The sequence below is a fragment of the Panulirus ornatus genome, chromosome 34 (genome assembly GCF_036320965.1).
Source record: "Panulirus ornatus isolate Po-2019 chromosome 34, ASM3632096v1, whole genome shotgun sequence".
In the NCBI taxonomy this organism is placed as follows: Eukaryota; Metazoa; Arthropoda; class Malacostraca; order Decapoda; family Palinuridae; genus Panulirus; species Panulirus ornatus.
Genome location: NC_092257.1, coordinates 5,329,852 through 5,353,465, shown reverse-complemented (window position 1 = coordinate 5,353,465; position 23,614 = coordinate 5,329,852). Strand labels below are relative to the sequence as shown.

The following is a 23,614-nucleotide window of genomic DNA, read 5'->3' as shown; positions in this document are numbered from 1 at the left end:
ACACAGGTCTCCTTCCCAAGCTCACTTACTCTCACCACCCTCTTCACCCCAACATTCACTCTTCTTTTCTGAAAACCCATACAAATCTTCACCGTAGCCTCCACAAGATAATGATCAGACATCCCTCCAGTTGCACCTCTCAGCACATTAACATATATATACATATATATATATATATTCTTAATCCCCTATCCCTGGGGATAGGGGATTAAGAATACTTCCCACGCATTCCTCACGTGTCGTAGAAGGCGACTAAAGGGGACGGGAGCGGGGGGCCAGAAACCCTCCCTTCCTTGTATTTTAACTTTCTAAAAGGGGAAACAGAAGGAGTCACGCGAGGAGTGCTCATCCTCCTCGAAGGCTCAGATTGGGGTGTCTAAATGTGTGTGGATGTAACCAAGATGAGAAAAAAGGAGAGATAGGTAGTATGTTTGAGGAAAGGAACCTAGATGTTTTGGCTCTGAGTGAAACGAAGCTAAAGGGTAAAGGGGAAGAGTGGTTTGGGAATGTCTTGGGAGTAAAGTCAGGGGTTAGTGAGAGGACAAGAGCAAGGGATGGAGTAGCACTACTCCTGAATCAGGAGTTGTGCGAGTATGTGATAGAATGTAAGAAAGTAAATTCTCGATTGATATGGGTAAAACTGAAAGTTGATGGAGAGAGATGGGTGATTATTGGTGCATATGCACCTGGGCATGAGAAGAAAGATCATGAGAGGCAAGTGTTTTGGGAGCAGCTGAATGAGTGTGTCAGTGGTTTTGATGCACGAGACCGGGTTATAGTGATGGGTGATTTGAATGCAAAGGTGAGTAATGTGGCAGTTGAGGGAATAATTGGTATACATGGGGTGTTCAGTGTTGTAAATGGAAATGGTGAAGAGCTTGTAGATTTATGTGCTGAAAAAGGACTGGTGATTGGGAATACCTGGTTTAAAAAGCGAGATATACATAAGTATACGTATGTAAGTAGGAGAGATAGCCAGAGAGCATTATTGGATTACGTGTTAATTGATAGATGCACGAAAGAGAGACTTTTGGATGTTAATATGCTGAGAGGTGCAACTGGAGGGATGTCTGATCATTATCTTGTGGAAGCAAAGGTGAAGATTTGTGGGGGTTTTCAGAAAAGAAGAGAGAATGTTTGGGTGAAGAGGGTGGTGAGAGTAAGTGAGCTTGGGAAGGAGACTTGTATGAGGAAGTACCAGGAGAGACTGAGTACAGAATGGAAAAAGGTGAGAACAAAGGAGGTAAGGGGAGTGGGGGAGGAATGGGATGTATTTAGGGAAGCAGTGATGGATTGCGCAAAAGATGCTTGTGGCATGAGAAGCGTGGGAGGTGGGTTGATTAGAAAAGGTAGTGAGTGGTGGAATGAAGAAGTAAGATTATTAGTGAAAGAGAAGAGAGAGGCATTTGAACGATTTTTGCAGGGAAAAAATGCAAATGAGTGGGAGAGGTATAAAAGAAAGAGGCAGGAGGTCAAGAGAAAGGTGCAAGAGGTGAAAAAGAGGGCAAATGAGAGTTGGGGTGAGAGAGTATCATTAGATTTCAGGGAGAATAAAAAGATGTTTTGGAAGGAGGTAAATAAAGTACGTAAGACAAGGGAGCAAATGGGAACTTCAGTGAAGGGGGCAAATGGGGAGGTGATAACAAGTAGTGGTGATGTGAGAAGGAGATGGAGTGAGTATTTTGAAGGTTTGTTGAATGTGTTTGATGATAGAGCGGCAGATGTGGGGTGTCTTGGTCGAGGTGGTGTGCAAAGTGAGAGGGTTAGGGAAAATGATTTGGTAAATAGAGAAGAGGTAGTAAAAGCTTTACGGAAGATGAAAGCCGGTAAAGCAGCAGGTTTGGATGGCATTGCAGTGGAATTTATTAAAAAAGGGGTGACTGTATTGTTGACTGGTTGGTAAGGTTATGATTCATGGTGTATGTATGATTCATGGTGAGGTGCCTGAGGATTGGCGGAATGCTTGCATAGTGCCACTGTACAAAGGCAAAGGGGATAAGAGTGAGTGCTCAAATTACAGAGGTATAAGTTTGTTGAGTATTCCTGGTAAATTACATGGGAGGGTATTGATTGAGAGGGTGAAGGCATGTACAGAGCGTCAGATTTGGGAAGAGCAGTGTGGTTTCAGAAGTAGTAGAGGATGTGTGGATCAGGTGTTTGTTTTGAAGAGTGTGTGTGAGAAATACTTAGAAAAACAAATGGATTTGTATGTAGCATTTATGGATCTGGAGAAGGCATATGATAGAGTTGATAGAGATGCTCTGTGGAAGGTATTAAGAATATATGGTGTGGGAGGCAAGTTGTTAGAAGCAGTGAAAAGTTTTTATCGAGGATGTAAGGCATGTGTTCATGTAGGAAGAGAGGAAAGTGATTGGTTCTCAGTGAATGTAGGTTTGCGGCAGGTGTGTATGATGTCTCCATGGTTGTTTAATTTGTTTATGGATGGGGTTGTTAGGGAGGTGAATGCAAGAGTTTTGGAAAGAGGGGCAAGCATGCAGTCTGTTTTGGATGAGAGAGCTTGGGAAGTGAGTCAGTTGTTGTTTGCTGATGATACAGCGCTGGTGGCTGATTTATGTAAGAAACTGCAGAAGCTGGTGACTGAGTTTGGTAAAGTGTGTGAAAAAAGAAAGTTAAGAGTAAATGTGAATAAGAGCAAGGTTATTAGGTACAGTAGGGTTGAGGGTCAAGTCTGTTGGGAGGTAAGTTTGAATGGAGAAAAGCTGGAGGAAGTGAAGTGTTTTAGATATCTGGGAGTGGATCTGGCAGCGGATGGAACCATGGAAGTGGAAGTGAATCATTGGGTGGGGGAGGGGGCGAAAATTCTTGGAGCCTTGAAGAATGTGTGGAAGTCGAGAACATTATCTCGGAAAGCAAAAATAGGTATGTTTTGAAGGAATAGTGGTTCCAACAATGTTGTATGGTTGCGAGGCGTGGGCTATGGATAGAGTTGTGCGCAGGAGGGTGGATGTGCTGGAAATGAGATGTTTGAGGACAATATGTGGTGTGAGGTGGTTTGATCGAGTAAGTAATGTAAGGGTGAGAGAGATGTGTGGAAATAAAAAGAGTGTGATTGAGAGAGCAGAAGAGGGTGTTTTGAAATGCTTTGGTCGCATGGAGAGAATGAGTGGGGAAAGATTGACCAAGAGGATATATGTGTCAGAGGTGGAGGGAACGAGGAGAAGTGGGAGACCAAATTGGAGGTGGAAAGATGGAGTGAAAAAGATTTTGAGTGATTGGGGCCTGAACATGCAGGAGGGTGAAAAGCGTGCAAGGAATAGAGTGAATTGGAACGATGTGGTATACCGGGGTCGACGTGCTGTCAGTGGATTGAACCAGGGCATGTGAAGCGTCTGGGGTAAACCATGCAAAGTTTGTGGGGCCTGGATGTGGAAAGGGAGCTGTGGTTTCGGTGCATTATTACATGACAGCTAGAGACTGAGTGGGAACGAATGTGGCATTTGGTGTTTTTCCTAGCGCTATCTCGCACACATGAGGGGGGAGGGGGTTGTTATTCCATGTGTGGCGGGATGGCGATGGGAACAAATAAAGGCAGACAGTATGAATTATGTACATGTGTGTATATGTATATGTCTGTGTGTGTATATATATGTGTACATTGAGATGTATAGGTAATGTATATTGTGCATGGGTGGACATGTATGTATATACATGTGTATGTGGGCGGGTTGGGCCATTCTTTCGTCTGTTTCCTTGCGCTACCTCGCTATCGCGGGAGACAGCGATAAAGCAAAATAAATAATAAATATATTCTTTCTTTCATACTATTCGCCGTTTCCCGCGTTAGTGAGGTAGCATTAAGAAAGAGGATGGGCCTTTGAGGGAATATCCTCACCTGGCCAACCCTTCTCTGTTCCTTCTGTTGGAAAATTAAAAAAAAAAATAGACGAGAGGGGAGGATTTCCAGCCCCCTTCCCCCTTCCCTTTTAGTCGCCTGCTGCGACACGCAGGGAATACGTGGGAAGTATTCTTTCTCCCCTATCCCCAGGGATGATACATATATATATTTTTTTTTTTTTATTTTGCTTTGTTGCTGTCTCCCGCGTTAGCGAGGTAGCGCAAGGAAACAGATGAAAGAATGGCCCAACCCACCCACATACACATGTCCACATACACGTCCACACATTCAAATATACATACCTATACATCGTAATGTATATATATATATATACACACACACACATGTACACATATATACACATGTACATAATTCATACTGTCTGCCTTTATTCATTCCCATCGCCACCCCGCCACACATGAAATAACAACACCCTCCCCTCGCATGTGCATGAGGTAGTGCTAGGAAAAGACAACAAAGGCCACATTCGTTCACACTCAGTCTCTAGCTGTCATGTATAATGCACTGAAACAACAGCTCCCTTTCCACATCCAGGCCCCACAGAACTTTCCATGGTTTACCCCAGATGCTTCACACGCCCTAGTTCAATCCATTGACAGCACGTTGACCCCAGTATATCACAGCATTCCAATTCACTATTCCTTGCATGCCTTTCACCCTCCTGCATGTTCAGGCCCCGATCACTCAAAATCTTTTTCACTCCATCTTTCCACCTCCAATTTGGTCTCCCACTTCTCATTCCCTCCACCTCTGACACATACATCCTCTTTGTCAATCTTTCCTCACTCATTCTCTCCATGCAACCAAACCATTTCAAAACACCCGCTTCTGCTCTCTCAACCACACTCTTTTTATTACCACACATCTCTCTTACCCTGTTATTACTTACTCGATCAAACCACCTCACACCACATATTGTCCTAAAACATCTCATTTCCAGCAAATCCACCCTCCTCCGCACATCTCTATCTATAGCCCATGCCTCGCAACCATATAATATTGTTGGAACTACTATTCCTTCAAACATACCCATTTTTGCTTTTTGAGATAATGTTCTCGACTTCCACACATTCTTCAACGCTCCCAGAACTTTCGCCCCCTCCCCCACGCTATGATTCACCTCCGCTTCCATGGTTCCATCCGCTGCCAAATCCACTCCCAGATATCTAAAACACTTCACTTCCTCCAGTTTTTCTCCATTCAAACTTACCTCCCATTTGACTTGTCCCTCAACCCTACTCTACCTAATAGCCTTACTCTTATTCACATTTACTCTCAGCTTTCTTCTTTCACACACTTTACCAGACTCAGTCACCATCTTCTGCAGTTTCTCACATGAATCAGCCACCAGTGCTGTATCATCAGTGAACATCAACTGACTCACTTCCCAAGCTCTCTTATCCAGAACAGACTGCATACTTGCCCTTCTTTCCAAAACTCTTGCATTCACCTCCCTGACAACCCCTTCCATAAACAAATTAAACAACCATGGAGACATCACACACTCCTGCCACAAACCAAAATACACTAAGAACCAATCACTTTCCTCTCTTCGTACATGTACACATGCCTTACATTCTCGATAAAAACTTTTCACTGCTTCTAACAACTTGGTAAACAGAGAAGAGGTAGTGAAAGCTTTGCGGAAGATGAAAGCCGGCAAGGCAGCAGGTTTGGATGGTATTGCAGTGGAATTTATTAAAAAAGGGGGTGACTGTATTGTTGACTGGTTGGTAAGGTTATTTAATGTATGTATGACTCATGGTGAGGTGCCTGAGGATTGGCGGAATGCGTGCATAGTGCCATTGTACAAAGGCAAAGGGGATAAAAGTGAGTGCTCAAATTACAGAGGTATAAGTTTGTTGAGTATTCCTGGTAAATTATATGGGAGGGTACTGATTGAGAGGGTTAAGGCATGTACAGAGCATCAGATTGGGGAAGAGCAGTGTGGTTTCAGAAGTGGTAGAGGATGTGTGGATCAGGTGTTTGCTTTGAAGAATGTATGTGAGAAATACTTAGAAAAGGAAATGGATTTGTATGTAGCATTTATGGATCTGGAGAAGGCATATGATAGAGTTGATAGAGATGCTCTGTGGAAGGTATTAAGAATATATGGTGTGGGAGGAAAGTTGTTAAAAGCAGTGAAAAGTTTTTATCGAGGATGTAAGGCATGTGTACGTGTAGGAAGAGAGGAAAGTGATTGGTTCTCAGTGAATGTAGGTTTGCGGCAGGGGTGTGTGATGTCTCCATGGTTGTTTAATTTGTTTATGGATGGGGTTGTTAGGGAGGTAAATGCAAGAGTTTTGGAAAGAGGGGCAAGTATGAAGTCTGTTGGGGATGAGAGAGCTGGGGAAGTGAGTCAGTTGTTGTTCGCTGATGATACAGCGCTGGTGGCTGATTCATGTGAGAAACTGCAGAAGCTGGTGACTGAGTTTGGTAAAGTGTGTGGAAGAAGAAAGTTAAGAGTAAATGTGAATAAGAGCAAGGTTATTAGGTACAGTAGGGTTGAGGGTCAAGTCAATTGGGAGGTGAGTTTGAATGGAGAAAAACTGGAGGAAAGGAAGTGTTTTAGATATCTGGGAGTGGATCTGGCAGCGGATGGAACCATGGAAGCGGAAGTGGATCATAGGGTGGGGGAGGGGGCGAAAATTCTGGGGGCCTTGAAGAATGTGTGGAAGTCGAGAACATTATCTCGGAAAGCAAAAATGGGTATGTTTGAAGGAATAGTGGTTCCAACAATGTTGTATGGTTGCGAGGCGTGGGCTATGGATAGAGTTGTGCGCAGGAGGATGGATGTGCTGGAAATGAGATGTTTGAGGACAATGTGTGGTGTGAGGTGGTTTGATCGAGTAAGTAACGTAAGGGTAAGAGAGATGTGTGGAAATAAAAAGAGCGTGGTTGAGAGAGCAGAAGAGGGTGTTTTGAAGTGGTTTGGGCACATGGAGAGAATGAGTGAGGAAAGATTGACCAAGAGGATATATGTGTCGGAGGTGGAGGGAACGAGGAGAAGAGGGAGACCAAATTGGAGGTGGAAAGATGGAGTGAAAAAGATTTTGTGTGATCGGGGCCTGAACATGCAGGAGGGTGAAAGGAGGGCAAGGAATAGAGTGAATTGGAGCGATGTGGTATACCGGGGTTGACGTGCTGTCAGTGGATTGAATCAAGGCATGTGAAGCGTCTGGGGTAAACCATGGAGAGCTGTGTAGGTATGTATATTTGCGTGTGTGGATGTATGTATATACATGTGTATGGGGGGGGGGTTGGGCCATTTCTTTTGTCTGTTTCCTTGCGCTACCTCGCAAACGCGGGAGACAGCGACAAAGTATTAAAAAAAAAAAAAAAAAAAAGAAGAGGATGTATTGAAATGGTTTGGTCACATGGAAAGAATGAGTGAGGAAAGATTGACAAAGAGGATATATGTGTCAGAGGTGGAGGGAAAGAGAAGTGGGAGACCAAATTGGAGGTGGAAGGATGGAGTGAAAAAGATTTTAAGCGATCAGGCCCTGAACATACAGGAGGGTGAAAGGCGTTCAAGGAATAGAGTGAATTGGAACAATGTGGTATACCGGGGTGGACATGCTGTTAATGGATTGAACCAGGGCATGTGATGTGTCTGGGGTAAACCATGGAGAGTTTTGTGGGGCCTGGGTGTGGAAAGGGAGCTGTGGTTTCAGTGCATTATACATGACAGCTAGAGACTGAGTATGAACAAACGTGGCCTTTGGTGTCTTTTCCTAGCACTACCTCGCATGCATGTGGGGGGAGGGGGCATCATTTCATGTGTGGCGAGGTGGCGGCGGAAATGGATGAAGGCAGCATGTATGAATTTTTTTTTACTATATACTTTGTCGTTTTTTCCCACGTTAGTGAGGTAGCGCAAGGAAACAGACGAAAGAATGGCCCAACCCACCCACATACACATATATATACATACGCCCACACATGCACATATACATACCTATCCATTTTAACGTATACATATACATACACAGACATATACATATATACACATGCACATAATTCATACTTGCTGCCTTTAATCATTCCCGTCACCACCCCTCCACACATGAAATAGCATCCCCCTCCCTCCACAAGGTAATGCTAGGAAAGGACAAAAGGCCACAAAAGGTTTGTTGAATGTGTTTGACAATAGACTGGCAGATATAGGGTGTTTTGGTGGAGGTGGTGTGCGAAGTGAGAGGGTCAGAATGAATGATTTGGTAAATGGAGAAGAGGTAGTTAAAGTCTTGCAGAAGATGAAAGCCAGCAAGGCAGAGGGTTTAGATGGTATTGCTGTGGAATTTATTAAAAAAGGGGGTGACTGTGTTGTTGACTGGTTGGTTAGGATATTCACTATATGAATGGTTCATAATGAAGTGCCTGAGGATTGGCGGACTGCATGCATAGTGCCATTGTACAAAGGCAAAGGAGATAAAGGTGAGTGTTCAAATTACAGAGATATAAGTGTGTTGAGTATTCCTGGGAAATTATGTGGAAGGGTATTGATTGAGAGGGTCAAGGCATGTACAGAGCACCAGATTGGGGAGGAGCAGTGTGGTTTCAGAAGTGGTAGAGGATGTGTGGATCAGGTGTTTGCTTTCAGTGATAGAGGTGCTCTGTGGAAGGTATTAAGAGTATATGGTGTGGGAGGTAAGTTGCTAGAAGCAGTGAAAAGTTTTTATCGAGGATGTAAGGCATGTTTATGAGTAGGAAGAGAGGGGAGTGAGTGGTTCTCATTGAATGTCAGTTTGCGGCAGGGGTGTGTGATGTCTCCATGGTTGTTTAATTTGTTTATGGATGGGGTTGTTAGGGAAGTGAATGCAAGAGTTTTAGAGAGAGTGGCAAGTATGCAGTCCGTTGTGGATGTGAGGGCTTGGGAAGTGAGTCAGTTGTTGTTCGCTGATGATACAGCACTGGTGGCTGATTCGGGTGAGAAACTGCAGAAGTTGGTAACTGAGTTTGGTAAAGTGTGTGAAAGAAGGAAGCTGAGAGTAAATTTGAATAAGAGCATTTTTATTAGGTTCAGTAGGGTTGAGGGACAAGTAAATTGGGAGATATGTATAAATAGAGAAAAACTGGAGGAAGTGAAGTGTTTTAGATATCTAGGAGTGGATTTGGCAGCAGATAGATCTATGGAAGCAGAAGTGTGTCACAGGGTGGGGAAGGGGGCAGAGTTTCTAGGAGCGTTGAAGAATGTGTGGAAGGCGAGAACGTTATCTCAGAGAGCAAAAATGGGTATGTTTGAAGGAATAGTGGTTCCAACAATGTTGTATGGTTGTGAGGCATTGGAGATAGATAGGGTTGTGCGGATTTTGGTGGATGTGTTGGAAATGAGATGTTTGAGGACGATATGTTGTGTGAGGTGGTTTGATCGAGTAAATAATGAAAGGGTAAGAGAGATGTGTGATAATAAAAAGAGTGTGGTTGAGAGAGTAGAAGAGGGTGTTTTGAAATGGTTTGGTGACATGGAGAGAATGAGAGAGGAAAGATTGACAAAGAGGATATATGTGTCAGAGGTGGAGGGAAAGAGAAGTGGGAGAGCAAATTGGAGGTGGAAGGATGGAATGAAAAAGATTTTGAGTGATCGAGGCTTGAACATACAGGAAGGTGAAAGGTGTGCAAGGAATAGAGTGAATTGGAATGATGTGGTATACTGGTGTTGACATGCTGTCAATGTATTGAACCAGGGCATGTGAAACGTATGGGGTGAACCATGGAAAGTTTTGTGGGGCCTGGATGTGGGATGGGAGCTGTGGTTTCAGTGCATTACACATGGACAGTTAGAGACTGAGTGTGAACGAATGTGGCCTTTGTTGTCATTTCCTGGCGCTACCTCACACACATGCAGGGGGATGTGGGTATCATTTCATGTGTAGCAGGGTGGTGGCAGGAATGGATGAAGGCAGCATGTATGAATGTGTACATGTGTATATATGTATATGTTTGTGTATATATACGTTGAAATGTATAGGTATGTATATGTGCATGTGTGGACGTATATGTATATACATATGTATTTGGGTGGGTTGGGCCATTCTTTCATCTGTTTCCTTGTGCTACCTTGCTAACACGGGAGACAGTGTCAAAGTATAATAAGTTGATGAAAATGATATATATACACACACATACACAGATGTGTACATATACATACTTGCTTGCCTTCAACCATTCCTGTTGCTACCCCACCCCACAGGAAGCAGCATTGTTTCCCTGGTTCAGTCCATTGACAGCACGTCGACCCTGGTATACCACATCATTCCAATTCACTCTATTTCTTGCACGCCTCTCACCCTCCTGTATGTTTAGGCCCTGATCACTCAAAGTCTTTTTTTTACTCCATCCTTCCACCTCCAATTTGGTGTCCTGCTTCTCCTTGTTCCCTCCACCTCTGACACATATATCCTCTTTGTCATTCTTTCCGAACTCATTCTCTCTAAGTAGAATAAATATTTTATTTATTTATTTATTTTACTTTGTCGCTGTCTCCCGCGTTAGCGAGGTAGCGCAAGGAAACAGACGAAAGAATGGCCCAACCCGCCCACATACACATGTATATACATACATGTCCACACATGCACAATATACATACCTATACATCTCAATGTATACATATATATACACACAGACATATACATATATACACATGTACATAATTCATACTGTCTGCCTTTATTTGTTCCCATCGCCACCTCGCCACACATGGAATAACAACCCCCTCCCCCCTCATGTGTGCGAGGTAGCGCTAGGAAAAACACCAAAGGCCCCATTCGTTCACACTCAGTCTCTAGCTGTCATGTAATAATGCACCGAAACCACAGCTCCCTTTCCACATCCAGGCCCCACACGCTTTGCATGGTTTACCCCAGACGCTTCACATGCCTGGTTCAATCCATTGACAGCACGTCGACCCCGGTATACCACATCGTTTCAATTCACTCTATTCCTTGCACGCCTTTCACCCTCCTGCATGTTCAGGCCCCGATCACTCAAAATCTTTTTCACTCCATCTTTCCACCTCCAATTTGGTCTCCCACTTCTCCTCGTTCCCTCCACCTCTGACACATATATCCTCTTGGTCAATCTTTCCCCACTCATTCTCTCCATGTGACCAAACCATTTCAAAACACCCTCTTCTGCTCTCTCAACCACACTCTTTTTATTTCCACACATCTCTCTCACCCTTACATTACTTACTCGATCAAACCACCTCACACCACATATTGTCCTCAAACATCTCAGTTCCAGCACATCCACCCTCCTGTGCACAACTCTATCCATAGCCCACGCCTCGCAACCATACAACATTGTTGGAACCACTATTCCTTCAAACATACCCATTTTTGCTTTCCGAGATAATGTTCTCGACTTCCAAACATTCTTCAAGGCTCCCAGAATTTTCGCCCCCTCCCCCAACCTATGATTCACTTCCGCTTCCATGGTTCCATCCGCTGCCAGATCCACTCCTAGATATCTAAAACACTTCACTTCCTCCAGCTTTTCTCCATTCAAACTTACCTCCCAATTGACTTGACCCTCAACCCTACTGTACCTAATAACCTTGCTCTTATTCACATTTACTCTTAACTTTCTTCTTTCACACACTTTACCAAACTCAGTCACCAGCTTCTGCAGATTCTCACATGAATCAGCCACCAGCGCTGTATCATCAGCAAACAACAACTGACTCACTTCCCAAGCTCTCTCATCCCCAACAGACTGCATACTTGCCCCTCTTTCCAAAACTCTTGCATTCACCTCCCTAAAAACCCCATCCATAAACAATTTAAACAACCATGGAGACATCACACACCCCTGCCGCAAACCTACATTCACTGAGAACCAATCACTTTCCTCTCTTCCTACACGTACACATGCCTTACATCCTCGATAAAAACTTTTCACTGCTTCTAACAACTTGCCTCCCACACCATATATTCTTAATACCTTCCACAGAGCATCTCTATCAACTCTATCATATGCCTTCTCCTGATCCATAAATGCTACATACATATCCATTTCCTTTTCTAAGTATTTCTCACATACATTCTTCAAAGCAAACACCTGATCCACACATCCTCTACCACTTCTGAAACCACACTGCTCTTCCCCAATCTGATGCTCTGTACATGTCTTCACCCTCTCAATCAACACCCTCCCATATAATTTACCAGGAATACTCAACAAACTTATACCTCTGTAATTTGAGCACTCACTCTTATCCCTTTTGCCTTTGTACAATGGCACTATGCAAGCATTCCGCCAATCCTCAGGCACCTCACCATTAATCATACATACGTTAAATAACCTTACCAACCAGTCAACAATACAGTCACCCCCTTTTTTAATAAATTCCACTGCAATGCCATCCAAACCTGCTGCCTTGCCGGCTTTCATCTTCCGTAAAGCTTTTACTACCTCTTCTCTCTTTACCAAATCATTTTCCCTAACCCTCTCACTTTGCACACCACCTCGACCAAGACACCCCACATCTGCCACTCTATCATCAAACACATTCAACAAACCTTCAAAATACTCACTCCATCTCCTTCTCACATCACCACTACTTGTTATCACCTCCCCATTAGCCCCCTTCACTGAAGTTCCCATTTGCTCCCTTGTCTTACGCACTTTATTTACCTCCTTCCAAAACATCTTTTTATTCTCCCTGAAATTTAATGATACTCTCTCACCCCAACTCTCATTTGCCCTCTTTTTCACCTCTTGTACCTTTCTCTTGACCTCCTGCCTCTTTCTTTTATACCTCTCCCATTCATCTGCATTTTTCCCCTGCAAAAATCGTTCAAATGCCTCTCTCTTTTCTTTCACTAATAATCTTACTTCTTCATCCCACCACTCACTACCTTTTCTAATCAACCCACCTCCCACGCTTCTCATGCCACAAGCATCTTTTGCGCAAGCCATCACTGCTTCCCTATATACATCCCATTCCTCCCCCACTTCCCTTACCTCCTTTAAATATACGGATAAAAATAGATATACGGATGTAATATACATCAGCATGTTGACTTCAGTGTGCTGTCAATGGAATGAAGCAGGGCACGTGAAACATCTAGGGTAAAACATAGAAAGGTGTGTGGTGCCTGGATGTGGATAGGGAGCGGTGTTTTGGTGCATTACACATGACAGCTCGAGTATGGATATAATAGGATGTGGCCTTTTGTCATCTGTTTCCTAGTGCTACATTGCTGATGTAGGCAGCTGTCAGATGTGGAGGAGAAGAAGAAAATGTATATTTTACAATATTTCTTTTCTTTTATGCACTTGTGCTCTTTCTTGTATTGCTGGGTCGCATCGGGAATGGATGACGGCAAATAAGTATGAATTTGTATGAATATTTATATATTGTTTAATTTGTTTATGGATAGGGTTGTTAGGGAGGTGAATGCAAGAGTTTTGGAAAGAGGGGCAAGTATGCAGTCTGTTGTGGATGAGAGAGCTTGGGAAGTGAGTCAGTTGTTGTTCGCTGATGATACAGCGCTGGTGGCTGATTCATGTGAGAAACTGCAGAAGCTGGTGACTGAGTTTGGTAAAGTGTGTGAAAGAAGAAAGTTAAGAGTAAATGTGAATAAGAGCAAGGTTATTAGGTACAGTAGGGTTGAGGGTCAAGTCAATTGGGAGGTAAGTTTGAATGGAGAAAAACTGGAGGAAGTAAAGTGTTTTAGATATCTGGGAGTGGATCTGGCAGTGGATGGAACCATGGAAGTGGAAGTGAATCATAGGGTGGGGGAGGGGGCAAAAATCCTGGGAGCCTTGAAGAATGTGTGGAAGTCGAGAACATTATCTCGGAAAGCAAAAATGGGTATGTTTGAAGGAATAGTGGTTCCAACAATGTTGTATGGTTGCAAGGCGTGGGCTATGGATAGAGTTGTGCGCAGGAGGGTGGATGTGCTGGAACTGAGATGTTTGAGGACAATATGTGGTGTGAGGTGGTTTGATCGAGTAAGTAATGTAAGGGTAGGAGAGATGTGTGGAAATAAAAAGAGCGTGGTTGAGAGAGCAGAAGAGGGTGTTTTGAAATGGTTTGAGCACATGGAGAGAATGAGTGAGGAAAGATTGACCAAGAGGATATATGTGTCGGAGGTGGAGGGAACGAGGAGAAGTGGGAGACCAAATTGGAGGTGGAAAGATGGAGAGAAAAAGATTTTGAGTGATCGGGGCCTGAACATGCAGGAGGGTGAAAGGAGGGCAAGGAATAGAGTGAATTGGATCGATGTGGTATACCAGGGTTGACGTGCTGTCAGTGGATTGAATCAGGGCATGTGAAGCGTCTGGGATAAACCATGGAAAGTTGTGTGGGGCCTGGATGTGGAAAGGGAGCTGTGGTTTCGGGCATTATTGCATGACAGCTAGAGCCTGAGTGTGAACGAATGGGGCCTTTGTTGTCTTTTCCTAGCGCTACCTCGCACACATGAGGGGGAGGGGGATGGTATTCCATGTGTGGCGAGGTGGCAATGGGAATGAAGAAAGGCAGACAGTGTGAATTGTGTGCATGGGTATATATGTATGTGTCTGTGTGTGTATATATATATGTGTACATTGAGATGTATAGGTATGTATATTTGCGTGTGTGGACGTGTATGTATATACATATGTATAGGGGTGGGTTGGGCCATTTCTTTCATCTGTTTCCTTGCGCTACCTCGCAAACACGGGAGACAGCGACAAAGCAAAATATATAAATAGATATATATATGTTTATGTATATATTATATTATATTTATACTTTGTCGCTGTCTCCTGCGTTAGCGAGGTAGCGCAAGGAAACAGACGAAAGAATGGCCCAACCCACCCACATACATGTGTATACATACACGTCCACACGCACACATATACATACCTATACATTTCAACGTATACATATATATACATACACAGACATATACATATATACACATGTACGTAATTCATACTTGCGGCCTTTATTCGTTCCCATCGCCACCATGCCAGTCATTAAATGACACCCCCCTCCCCCGCACATGTGCGAGGTAGCGCTAGGAAAAGACGACAAGGGCCACATTTGTTCACTCTCAGTCTCTAGCTGTCATGTGTAATGCACCAAAACCACAGCTTCCATTCCACATCCAGGCCCCACAAAACTTTCCAATGATTACCCCAGATGCTTCTCATGCCCTGGTTCAATACATTGACAGCAAGTCAACCCTGGTATACCACATCTATTCCATGCACGCCTTTCGCCCTCTTGCATGTTCAGGCCCCGATCACTCAAAATCTTTTTCACGCCATCCTTCCACCTCCAATTTGGTCTCCCACTTCTCCTGTTTCCCTCCACCTCTGACACATATATCCTCTTTGTCAATCTTTCTTCACTCATTCTCTCCATGTAACCAAATCATTTCAATACACCCTCTTCTGCTTTCTCAACCACACTCATTTTATTACCACACATCTCTCTTACCCTTTCATTACTTATTTGATCAAGCCACCTCACACCACATATTGTCCTCAGACATCTCATTTCCAACACATCCACCAAAATCCGCACAACCCTATCTATAGCCCACGCCTTGCTACCATATAACATTGTTGGAACCACTATTCCTTCAAACATACCCATTTTTGCTCCGAGATAATGTTCTCACCTTCCACACATTCTTCAATGCTCCCAGAACCTTCGCCCCCTCCTCCACCCTGTGACTCACTTCCGCTTCCATGGTTCCATCCACTGCCAAATCCACTCCCAGATACCTAAAAAATTTCACTTACTCCAGTTTTTCTCCATTTGAACCTACCTCCCAATTGACTTGTCTCTCAACCCTATTGTACCTAATAACCTTGCTCTTATTCACATTTACTCTTAGCTTTCTTCTTTCACACACTTTACCAAACTCAGTCACCATCTTCTGCAGTTTCTTACCTGAATGAGCCACCAGCGCTGTATCATCAGCGAACAACTGACTCACTTCCTAAGCCCTCTCATCCACAACAGATTACATGCTTGCCCCTCTCTCCAAAACTCTTGCATTCACCTCCCTAACAACCCCATCCATAAATAAATTAAACAGCTATGGAGACATCACGCACTGCTGCTGCAAACTGACATTTACTGAGGAGAACCAGTCATTTTCCTCTCTTCCTACTCGTACACATGCCTTACATCCTCTGTAAAAACTTTTCGTTGCTTCTAGCAACTTGCCTCCCTCACCATATACTCTTAATACCTTCCACAGAGCATTTCTATCAACTCTATCATATGCCTTCTCCAGATCCATAAATGCTACATACAAATCCATTTGTTTTTCTAAGTATTTCTCACATACCTTCTTCAGAGCAAGCACCTGATCCACACATCCTCTACCACTTCTGAAACCACACTGCTCTTCCCCATTCTGATGCTTCTGTACATGCCTTCACCCTCTGAATCAATACTCTCCATATAATTTCTCAGGAATACTCAACAAACTTATACCTCTGCAATTTGAACACTCACCTTTATCCCCTTTGCCTTTGTACAATGGCACTATGCATGCATTCTGCCAATCCTCAGGCACTTCACCATGAGCCATACATACATTGAATATCTTCACCAACCAGTCAACAATACAGTCACCCCCTTGTTTGATAAATTCCACTGCAATACCATCCAAATTTGTTGCCTTGCCGGCTTACGTCTTCCGCAAAGCTTTCACTACCTCTTCTCTGTTTACCAAACCATTCTTTTTGACCCTCTCACTTTGCACACCACCTCGACCAAAGCACCCTATATATCTGCAACTCTATCATCTAACACATTCAACAAACCTTCAAAATACACTCTCCATCTCCTTCTCACATCACCACCACTCATTATTACCTCCCCATTAGCCTCCTACACTGATGTTCCCATTTTATTCTCTTGTCTTACGCACTTTATTTACCTCCTTCCAAAACATCTTTTTATTCTCCCTAAAATTTAATGATAATCTCTTACCCCAACTCTCATTTGCCCTCTTTTTCACCTCTTGCAGCTTTCTCTTGACTTCTTACCTCTTTCTTTTATACATCTATCAGTCATTTGCACTATTTCCCTGCAAAACTTATCTAAATGCCTCTCTCTTCTCTTTTACTAATAAGCTTACTTCTTCATCCCACCACTCACTACCCTTTGTAATCAACCCACCTCCCATGCTTCTCATGCCACAAGCATCTTTTGTGCAAGCCTTCACTGCTTCCCTAAATACGTACATTTATGTATTTACAGTAAATCCTCAGTTTAAGGGACTAGTAGGGGGGAAGGGGTGTCCATTAATGCCAAAGGTCCAGTGATGGAATGTAACCTAGTTGAAGTGTGGTTGAAGAAGAAAAGTTTTTAGCGAGAGAAAAGAGAGGTGCTTGGGTGGTACTTACAAGGGAAGAATACAAGTGTTTGGAAGATGTTTAAGAGGTTGCATCCCAGGATCCATTGAGAAATAGGCCCTGAAACTTTTTAATTATCTTAACAGTAATATCAGAATAACTGAATGATCAATAAAATGTAAGAAAAGGATGTTGATCTGTGAACTCAATGACTGTTATGTCTGGCTGCACACGGTATCCTAAAGAAATGTTGTACCCTGAGCATCACATAAGAAGTGGGTTGATGACTTAATTCTGATGGTGAATACTGATTGGCATAGCGTATGCTTGTATAATGAGTGGGCTGCCGCAAATACCTTCGGGTCATTCATAAGGGTGGTGTGAAGGCAGGTGCTTCCTCACCAAATGAATAGGATTGGAAGAATCTCATGCTCATGGGACGGACTGCAGAGGAGAAGGAAGTAGATGTGGGAAGGTTAACAACATTATGGTGCTTCATTGTTGACAGTTAAAGTGTAATGAAGTAAGATGAGTGGAATTTGGAATAGACCTGAGATGAGGTAGGAGGACCAAGTGAAAAGTGAGGTGCAGGAAATTGTTACAAGTAATATGGGTATATCTGTGTCTTGTGTTTAAGCTTTCTGCTCAAAGTGCTTTGTTTTTAAAGTAGGAGATGGATTATTGATGTATGATTAGACTGATGATACAGTGCTAGGGGTTAGGGAAGGAAAAGATTAGATGTATTGCTATAGAGATTATTTTAGAATGAAATGTAGTTGCAGGTATTCATACTAAAGCCATTGAACTAACCCCAAACAATATGGTATGTCAAATTGATTGCCCTTCTCTCCAGAAATGGACGAGGTTAATTAAAGCAAATGTTGATATGGATATTGGAATATTCGAGACTATTTGGAGATCAGGGAGAAAAAATGTAAATGAATTATAAGCAGTTCAGAAGTTCAGAAGGCAGTCATGTGAGAAGATGCTTGAATCCAGCTGTTCTGAGATATCATGGAGATAGTCCATCATATAGTAGGTATTAGGCTCATTAACTTATTTTTTAATTTTAATCAAGTTTTAAAGGTTTTCCCTATCATTTTCAGGTTGGAGGGTTATTCTTGAAGCCTTTGACATCACCCCAGGGACTGTTAGTTCATGCATTCAAACACTGTCAGAGGATCATATTCTCTCGATCTCTCCTGGAGGTGTGCGGGAGGCACAATTCTCAGATCATAACTACCAGCTTATGTGGGGCAAGCGAACAGGATTTGCTAAAGTGGCAATTGGGGCAAATTCGGTAAGCTATGGGGAGATCTGCATTTGGAAGCATATAGTAGATGGTAGGTCTGCACAGGATTCAGAATAACAGTTTCATCTACTGAAAGTATATACATTTTCTCAGAACTTAATGAGCCATTATGAGCTAGTGCCCAAGTCAATATTTTTGTGGATATGGGTAATAAGAAGGCTTAGAATGAAAAATGAAGCTGAGAATGAACAGTTACCCTGCCCCCAGGTCAAATTTTCTTTCGCAGACATGTCATATGGTTGTTAATTAGGGGCTTAATTAGTTCACTCTACTTTTATCTTTGCTCCCATGTTGTCCATATTTCCTAACTAATAGTTTTCCATTTGTTTCCTGTGCCAATCACATTAATATTCTTGAGAGACATTATCTTATCACGTTAATATTCTTGAGAGACATTATCTTATCATAGAAACTGTATTGTTTTTATATGACTGTAATGTAGCTAAAAAGCGCCAGCCTATTTATAAATGGGCAGAACATGTGCAGATGTATATGTACAGAACTGGTCCTTTCCCAGATGACTGCATGTACATATACATAAACAGTATTTACAGGGTTCTGTGTAAAAACAGTATAAAGATTTATACATAATGTCCTGACTACCTTTGAATGTTGAGAAAATGGTCCACAATGGTAATGGGTCATATCTTGCAGTGGCAAGTGTACTTTTTGCAAAATTTTCCAGGGAGTGTAGCCCAGAGGTCCCTTTAAACAGTATTTGTAAAACTGCTGTGTATCACTAATATGAATGATTTTTCCCTCATTATTTTCCCAGCCTATTGTTCCAATGTTCAGCGAAAACTTGCGAGAAGCCTTCCGCACTGTATCCTGGCCACAAAAGCTCTGGATAGCCTTGTATGAGAAGTTGAGGTTTCCTTGTGCTCCAATATATGGAGGATTTCCCGTGAAGGTAAGTAAATTACTGGGGCACCTTGACCATTTTTGATTCATTAACAACAACTTTTCCTTATCCTTCATTCTGTTTGAGATAGTTCTCTAGTGTTGTAGTATTTAGCATTTTAGACAAGCATATTTGGTGGGTATCGATGCTTTCAGAATAAATAGGTAACCTGTAAGATCTTTAGAAAACTGACTTTTCTAGAATTCATGCACCGGTTGGCTTAAACCACTTTGGTACTCTTGAATGTACAGATAATTACATGTTCTCCAGCTTATAGTCAGAGTGGTACAGTAAAAAGTGGCACAATTTTAAAGTTCCAAGAAACATGCATTTGTTTCAAGAGAAAGGACTTCCTAGTCCTAACTAGTACCTAAGACCCCCATATGAACTCTGTTTTAGTTTATGAATGTAAAAGTGTCTTTATGAACTCCCTGAAGTTGAACAACTTAATAAGTCGGATATCTTAAGTGTAGTAGTTTTTCAGAATACTGAGAGTGATCATGCTAACTTGTTAGTAGAGTAATGGTTTTGAACTTTGTATTAGGATGCAGTATCACCCTTTTCTGTTTAGATGATGTGTAGTCAGATTTTCAAATATCTGACTGCTGACTTTGGTGTATTTGGGTTACAGCTGTAACTGAATTTATTCCTTTGGAATGAACAAAAATCATAATTTACTCTATCATTAACCATGTTTTTAGCAGCCTTTTTTACTCAGATGCGGACTCATCTTGGAAAACCAATATACCAAAAACCTGGGGAGACACCAGAAGAACTAGCTGAAAGAGTACGGGAGGCACTGGATAAACTTATTCAGGAAAACCAGAAACTTCCAGGTAATATATTTAGAGCTTTATTAGCTAGGGTATATGAAAACCCCAAACGAGACTGATAGCAAAGAGTCTTATATTGGAGCAAGTTAAGGATTATCATAAAATGGTTAACTTCTGAATTCTCCTCATGAAGTTTGTTTTGATATACATTATAAGGATATTTAGTTGATAGCATGAAAGAATTGCCAGTACTACATCTCTTGACTAAACAAATACATACCTCATCTCTCCAAGAAAAGTGCCGTACTACTTAGCATAATATGTATTTTAAGAAAAAGATGATGTATAATAATTTTCTTAAATGAATTGCTTTTGATCATGCATTATTTGTGCAGTATTCTCCACAGAGTGCATAGCTTTAGTTTGTCTGGAATTGCTATCACTGCGTAAATATTGCAAACTTTTTGAGTATCAATTGTCATTAAGAATTTTCCACAATGGGTGTTCAGAATGTGATCAAAGATGGAAGAGCCACTTATACTATTGGGGTATTATCCTTCTGTTTTGACAGACATAAGAATTTCATATTTTCTAGGATGATAGGTATGTTGAGAATACATTGAGAATAGGTGAACTGAATTGCATTATCTTTATGGTGGTGTTTAAAAAGTTATCTCTTCAAAAGTTATTATTCATAAGATGCAACTTTGGATGTTAGCTAGGCTTTGCAATCAAGTTGATCCTCATAATGCACTTCACAGTTACATTATTGAGTCAAGTTTTCTAAGTTCCCACCTGTGAAAACCAATAAATCATACTTGTAAGAAGTGTACAGTATGAGACTTTCATGAATTTACTGTCATATGATGTAATAATTTCTTCCAGCCAAAAAATCAGTAGATGCATTTTCCACTGGGAGCAATTCCATGTCATACCTATAGAAATGTGGTGCATAGTGTGCCCTTCCAGAAGTTTTGTTCAGAAGCAGACTGGTTTTATTATGAGGGGTTTACTATGAAATTCACTGTTAAAACTATGCCATATCTATGTGTCTGCTCATGTTTTACTTATCAGTATGAAAATTGGTGTAAATGGAATTTGAAACTGCGATATAGAGGGAGTGACTTTCTATGGATAGCTTCAGGTAGATCCTGTTGATTAATTCTGTGAATGAGCTTTTTGTATATTCATCATTATAGTACTTGAAGAGGTGAATGAGAATTAATCAAGCTGTATATGATCATTTCTTTCATGAGCTGTGGCCTACATGATACAGTGGGTAACAGAAGTGTACAATCCAAGCATCATTCCATAGAGCACCATATTTTTTATCTTTTATGTTTAGAGCTTAGGACCAGGATAAAAACTTTCTAGGGATTTACTGTTGTTTCATTATATGTTTTTTTTAAGAACCCAGTTATAGAATTAAGAGTTCAGAGGAGAATGTATTTTATCTCCCTTATGATAACTAGAGAAAAATTGAAAAATAAGTGAACAAATTTTAGCCTCTTTTGGTAAGGAGAGTTGGATCATAATCCATTTTCAAATGTTAAGGTGTGCTATGTTAATGTTTATTCTTACAAAGCTAGTTTTTGCTATTTTATGGAAATGTTTATAATAGTTACTACTTCTGTTAAGTAATTTTAGGACTTCATTTGTGTTTAAAGGAGGAATGATGAAAACAGTTTTATGTGGGAAATAATTCTTCTTAGTAAATATAGAGTTCAAGCCTTTTCTTAATATTGGACTTGTAGAATTCAGAAATTTTGCTGGTATAAGTTTATTTTTCTCCACTGCAGTTTGGCTTGCAACTATGTATTTTCTAGGTAGAATATCAGGTTTAGGACCTTCTAGCCCACAGTCTCTTTCATGGGGAACACTAGCTTTCCCCACCCACTACTGTCCTTCCAACTACATATTGGCCTGCTCATGTGTTCAGGCCTCCTCTTAGAAAGGGTCCTAGTGTTATCCAGGACTTCCTTTCCAGAGGCTTCTGCAGTGCACTACTTCCTTTTTCAGGAAAATGATGACTCCTTTGAAATGAGAAGTTCTTTGACAGGTCTCTACTCCCAGTGATACAGCCTTGTCAAAGGTGACTTTTTTTTTCACTGTTCAACCTCATGCAGGTGGAGTCTGATAACACCTATATACTTACTTCATGTTCCAAGAGTCCCTTCTATCCTAATAAGGCTCCTGCAGCACTCAGGAAGCTGGCCATGTCCACCAGTTGAGATCACAGTTCATCATGTGTTGTGGTATTGTATGTGCATCTTTATGCAGTGTTAGGCAATTTAGTATTAAATGCTCTTTGCCATCTTTATGGTAATTGTATAATTGGACATGAAGTGTCTGGGGATATAATGAAACTTTTTGTTTGTAGTGTTGTAAAGATGAGTGATGTCTGGAGTGTAAGTGGGAAAGTTTGACTCATATTTGTATCGGGAGTGTGGTTTCTGATGGGTGTATGTATGGTGGATTGGAATTTAAGACTGTGTTGAGAGGTGGTTGTTTAGTGCCTGTTGTGATATTTCAATATGTATGTGTACTGTCACTGTTAGATTTATTTGGGGTTGGGTATGCATGAGTACAGGTTACGGCAGTGTGAGGTGGGATAACTTTTTATTTCTTCTCGGGGCTTGTGGTTAGTTATAGAGCAGTTTTGATGGGAGGGGTCTTTTACTTTTGCATAGAACTGAATGCCATGGATATGGAGGTGGGACTATATTGGGAGGATCTTTGCTTCATTTATAGGATTGATAGAAATGCATAAATCTTTTGCCTTTTACAAAAGATTTCCATGGAGGTGAACAACTCATAATTTTATTATATTATTGTAATTAATCACTATTCCTCACATCAGCAAAGTAGTGCCAGGAAACAGACGAAGCATAGCCCATCCACTCATATACACATACATATATCCATAAATGCCCATACATGCACATATACATACATATACATATCATTATAAACACAAATACGTCCTTATACATATATACACATGTACATATTCATACTTGCTTGCCTTCATCCATTTCTGTTGCTACCCCATCACACAGGAAACGGTATCACTACCCTCTGTTTCTATGAGGTAGCGCTAGGAAAACATGCAAAAAAGGCCACATTTCTTCACACTCATTTCTAGTTGTCATATGTAATGTACTGAAACCACAGCTCCATATATATATATATCTTTCTTTCTTTTCTTTCAAACTATTCGCCATTTCCCGCATTAGCGAGGTAGCGTTAAGAACAGAGGACTGGGCCTTGAGGGAATACCCTCACCTGGCCCAATTCTCTGTTCCTTCTTTTGGAAAATTAAAAAAAAAAAAAAAAAAAAAAAAAAAACGAGAGGGGAGGATTTCCAGCCCCCCGCTCCCTCCCCTTTTAGTCGCCTTCTACGACATGCAGGGAATACGTGGGAAGTATTCTTTCTC

General features: G+C 41.7%; 1 protein-coding gene and 1 non-coding gene across 3 annotated transcripts in view; both read left to right on the top strand.

The window, feature by feature from the left end:
- LOC139759794 (DGAT1/2-independent enzyme synthesizing storage lipids) overlaps nucleotides 1-21,555 on the top strand; it is a 66,900-nt gene extending 45,345 nt beyond the window's left edge. For both annotated transcript variants that reach the window (XM_071682260.1, XM_071682261.1), the window contains 3 exons: nucleotides 18,298-18,491; nucleotides 19,279-19,413; nucleotides 20,123-21,555. In XM_071682260.1, coding sequence (XP_071538361.1) covers nucleotides 18,298-18,491; nucleotides 19,279-19,413; nucleotides 20,123-20,296 — 503 coding nt within the window. In that variant the 3' untranslated portion in view covers nucleotides 20,297-21,555. The remainder of the gene's footprint in view (nucleotides 1-18,297; nucleotides 18,492-19,278; nucleotides 19,414-20,122) is intronic.
- Nucleotides 21,556-22,909: 1,354 nt separating this feature from the next.
- Nucleotides 22,910-23,030, top strand: LOC139760036 (U5 spliceosomal RNA). Its single transcript, XR_011715212.1, has one exon. It is a non-coding gene; the product is annotated as a U5 spliceosomal RNA (small nuclear RNA).
- Nucleotides 23,031-23,614: the final 584 nt, after the last annotated feature.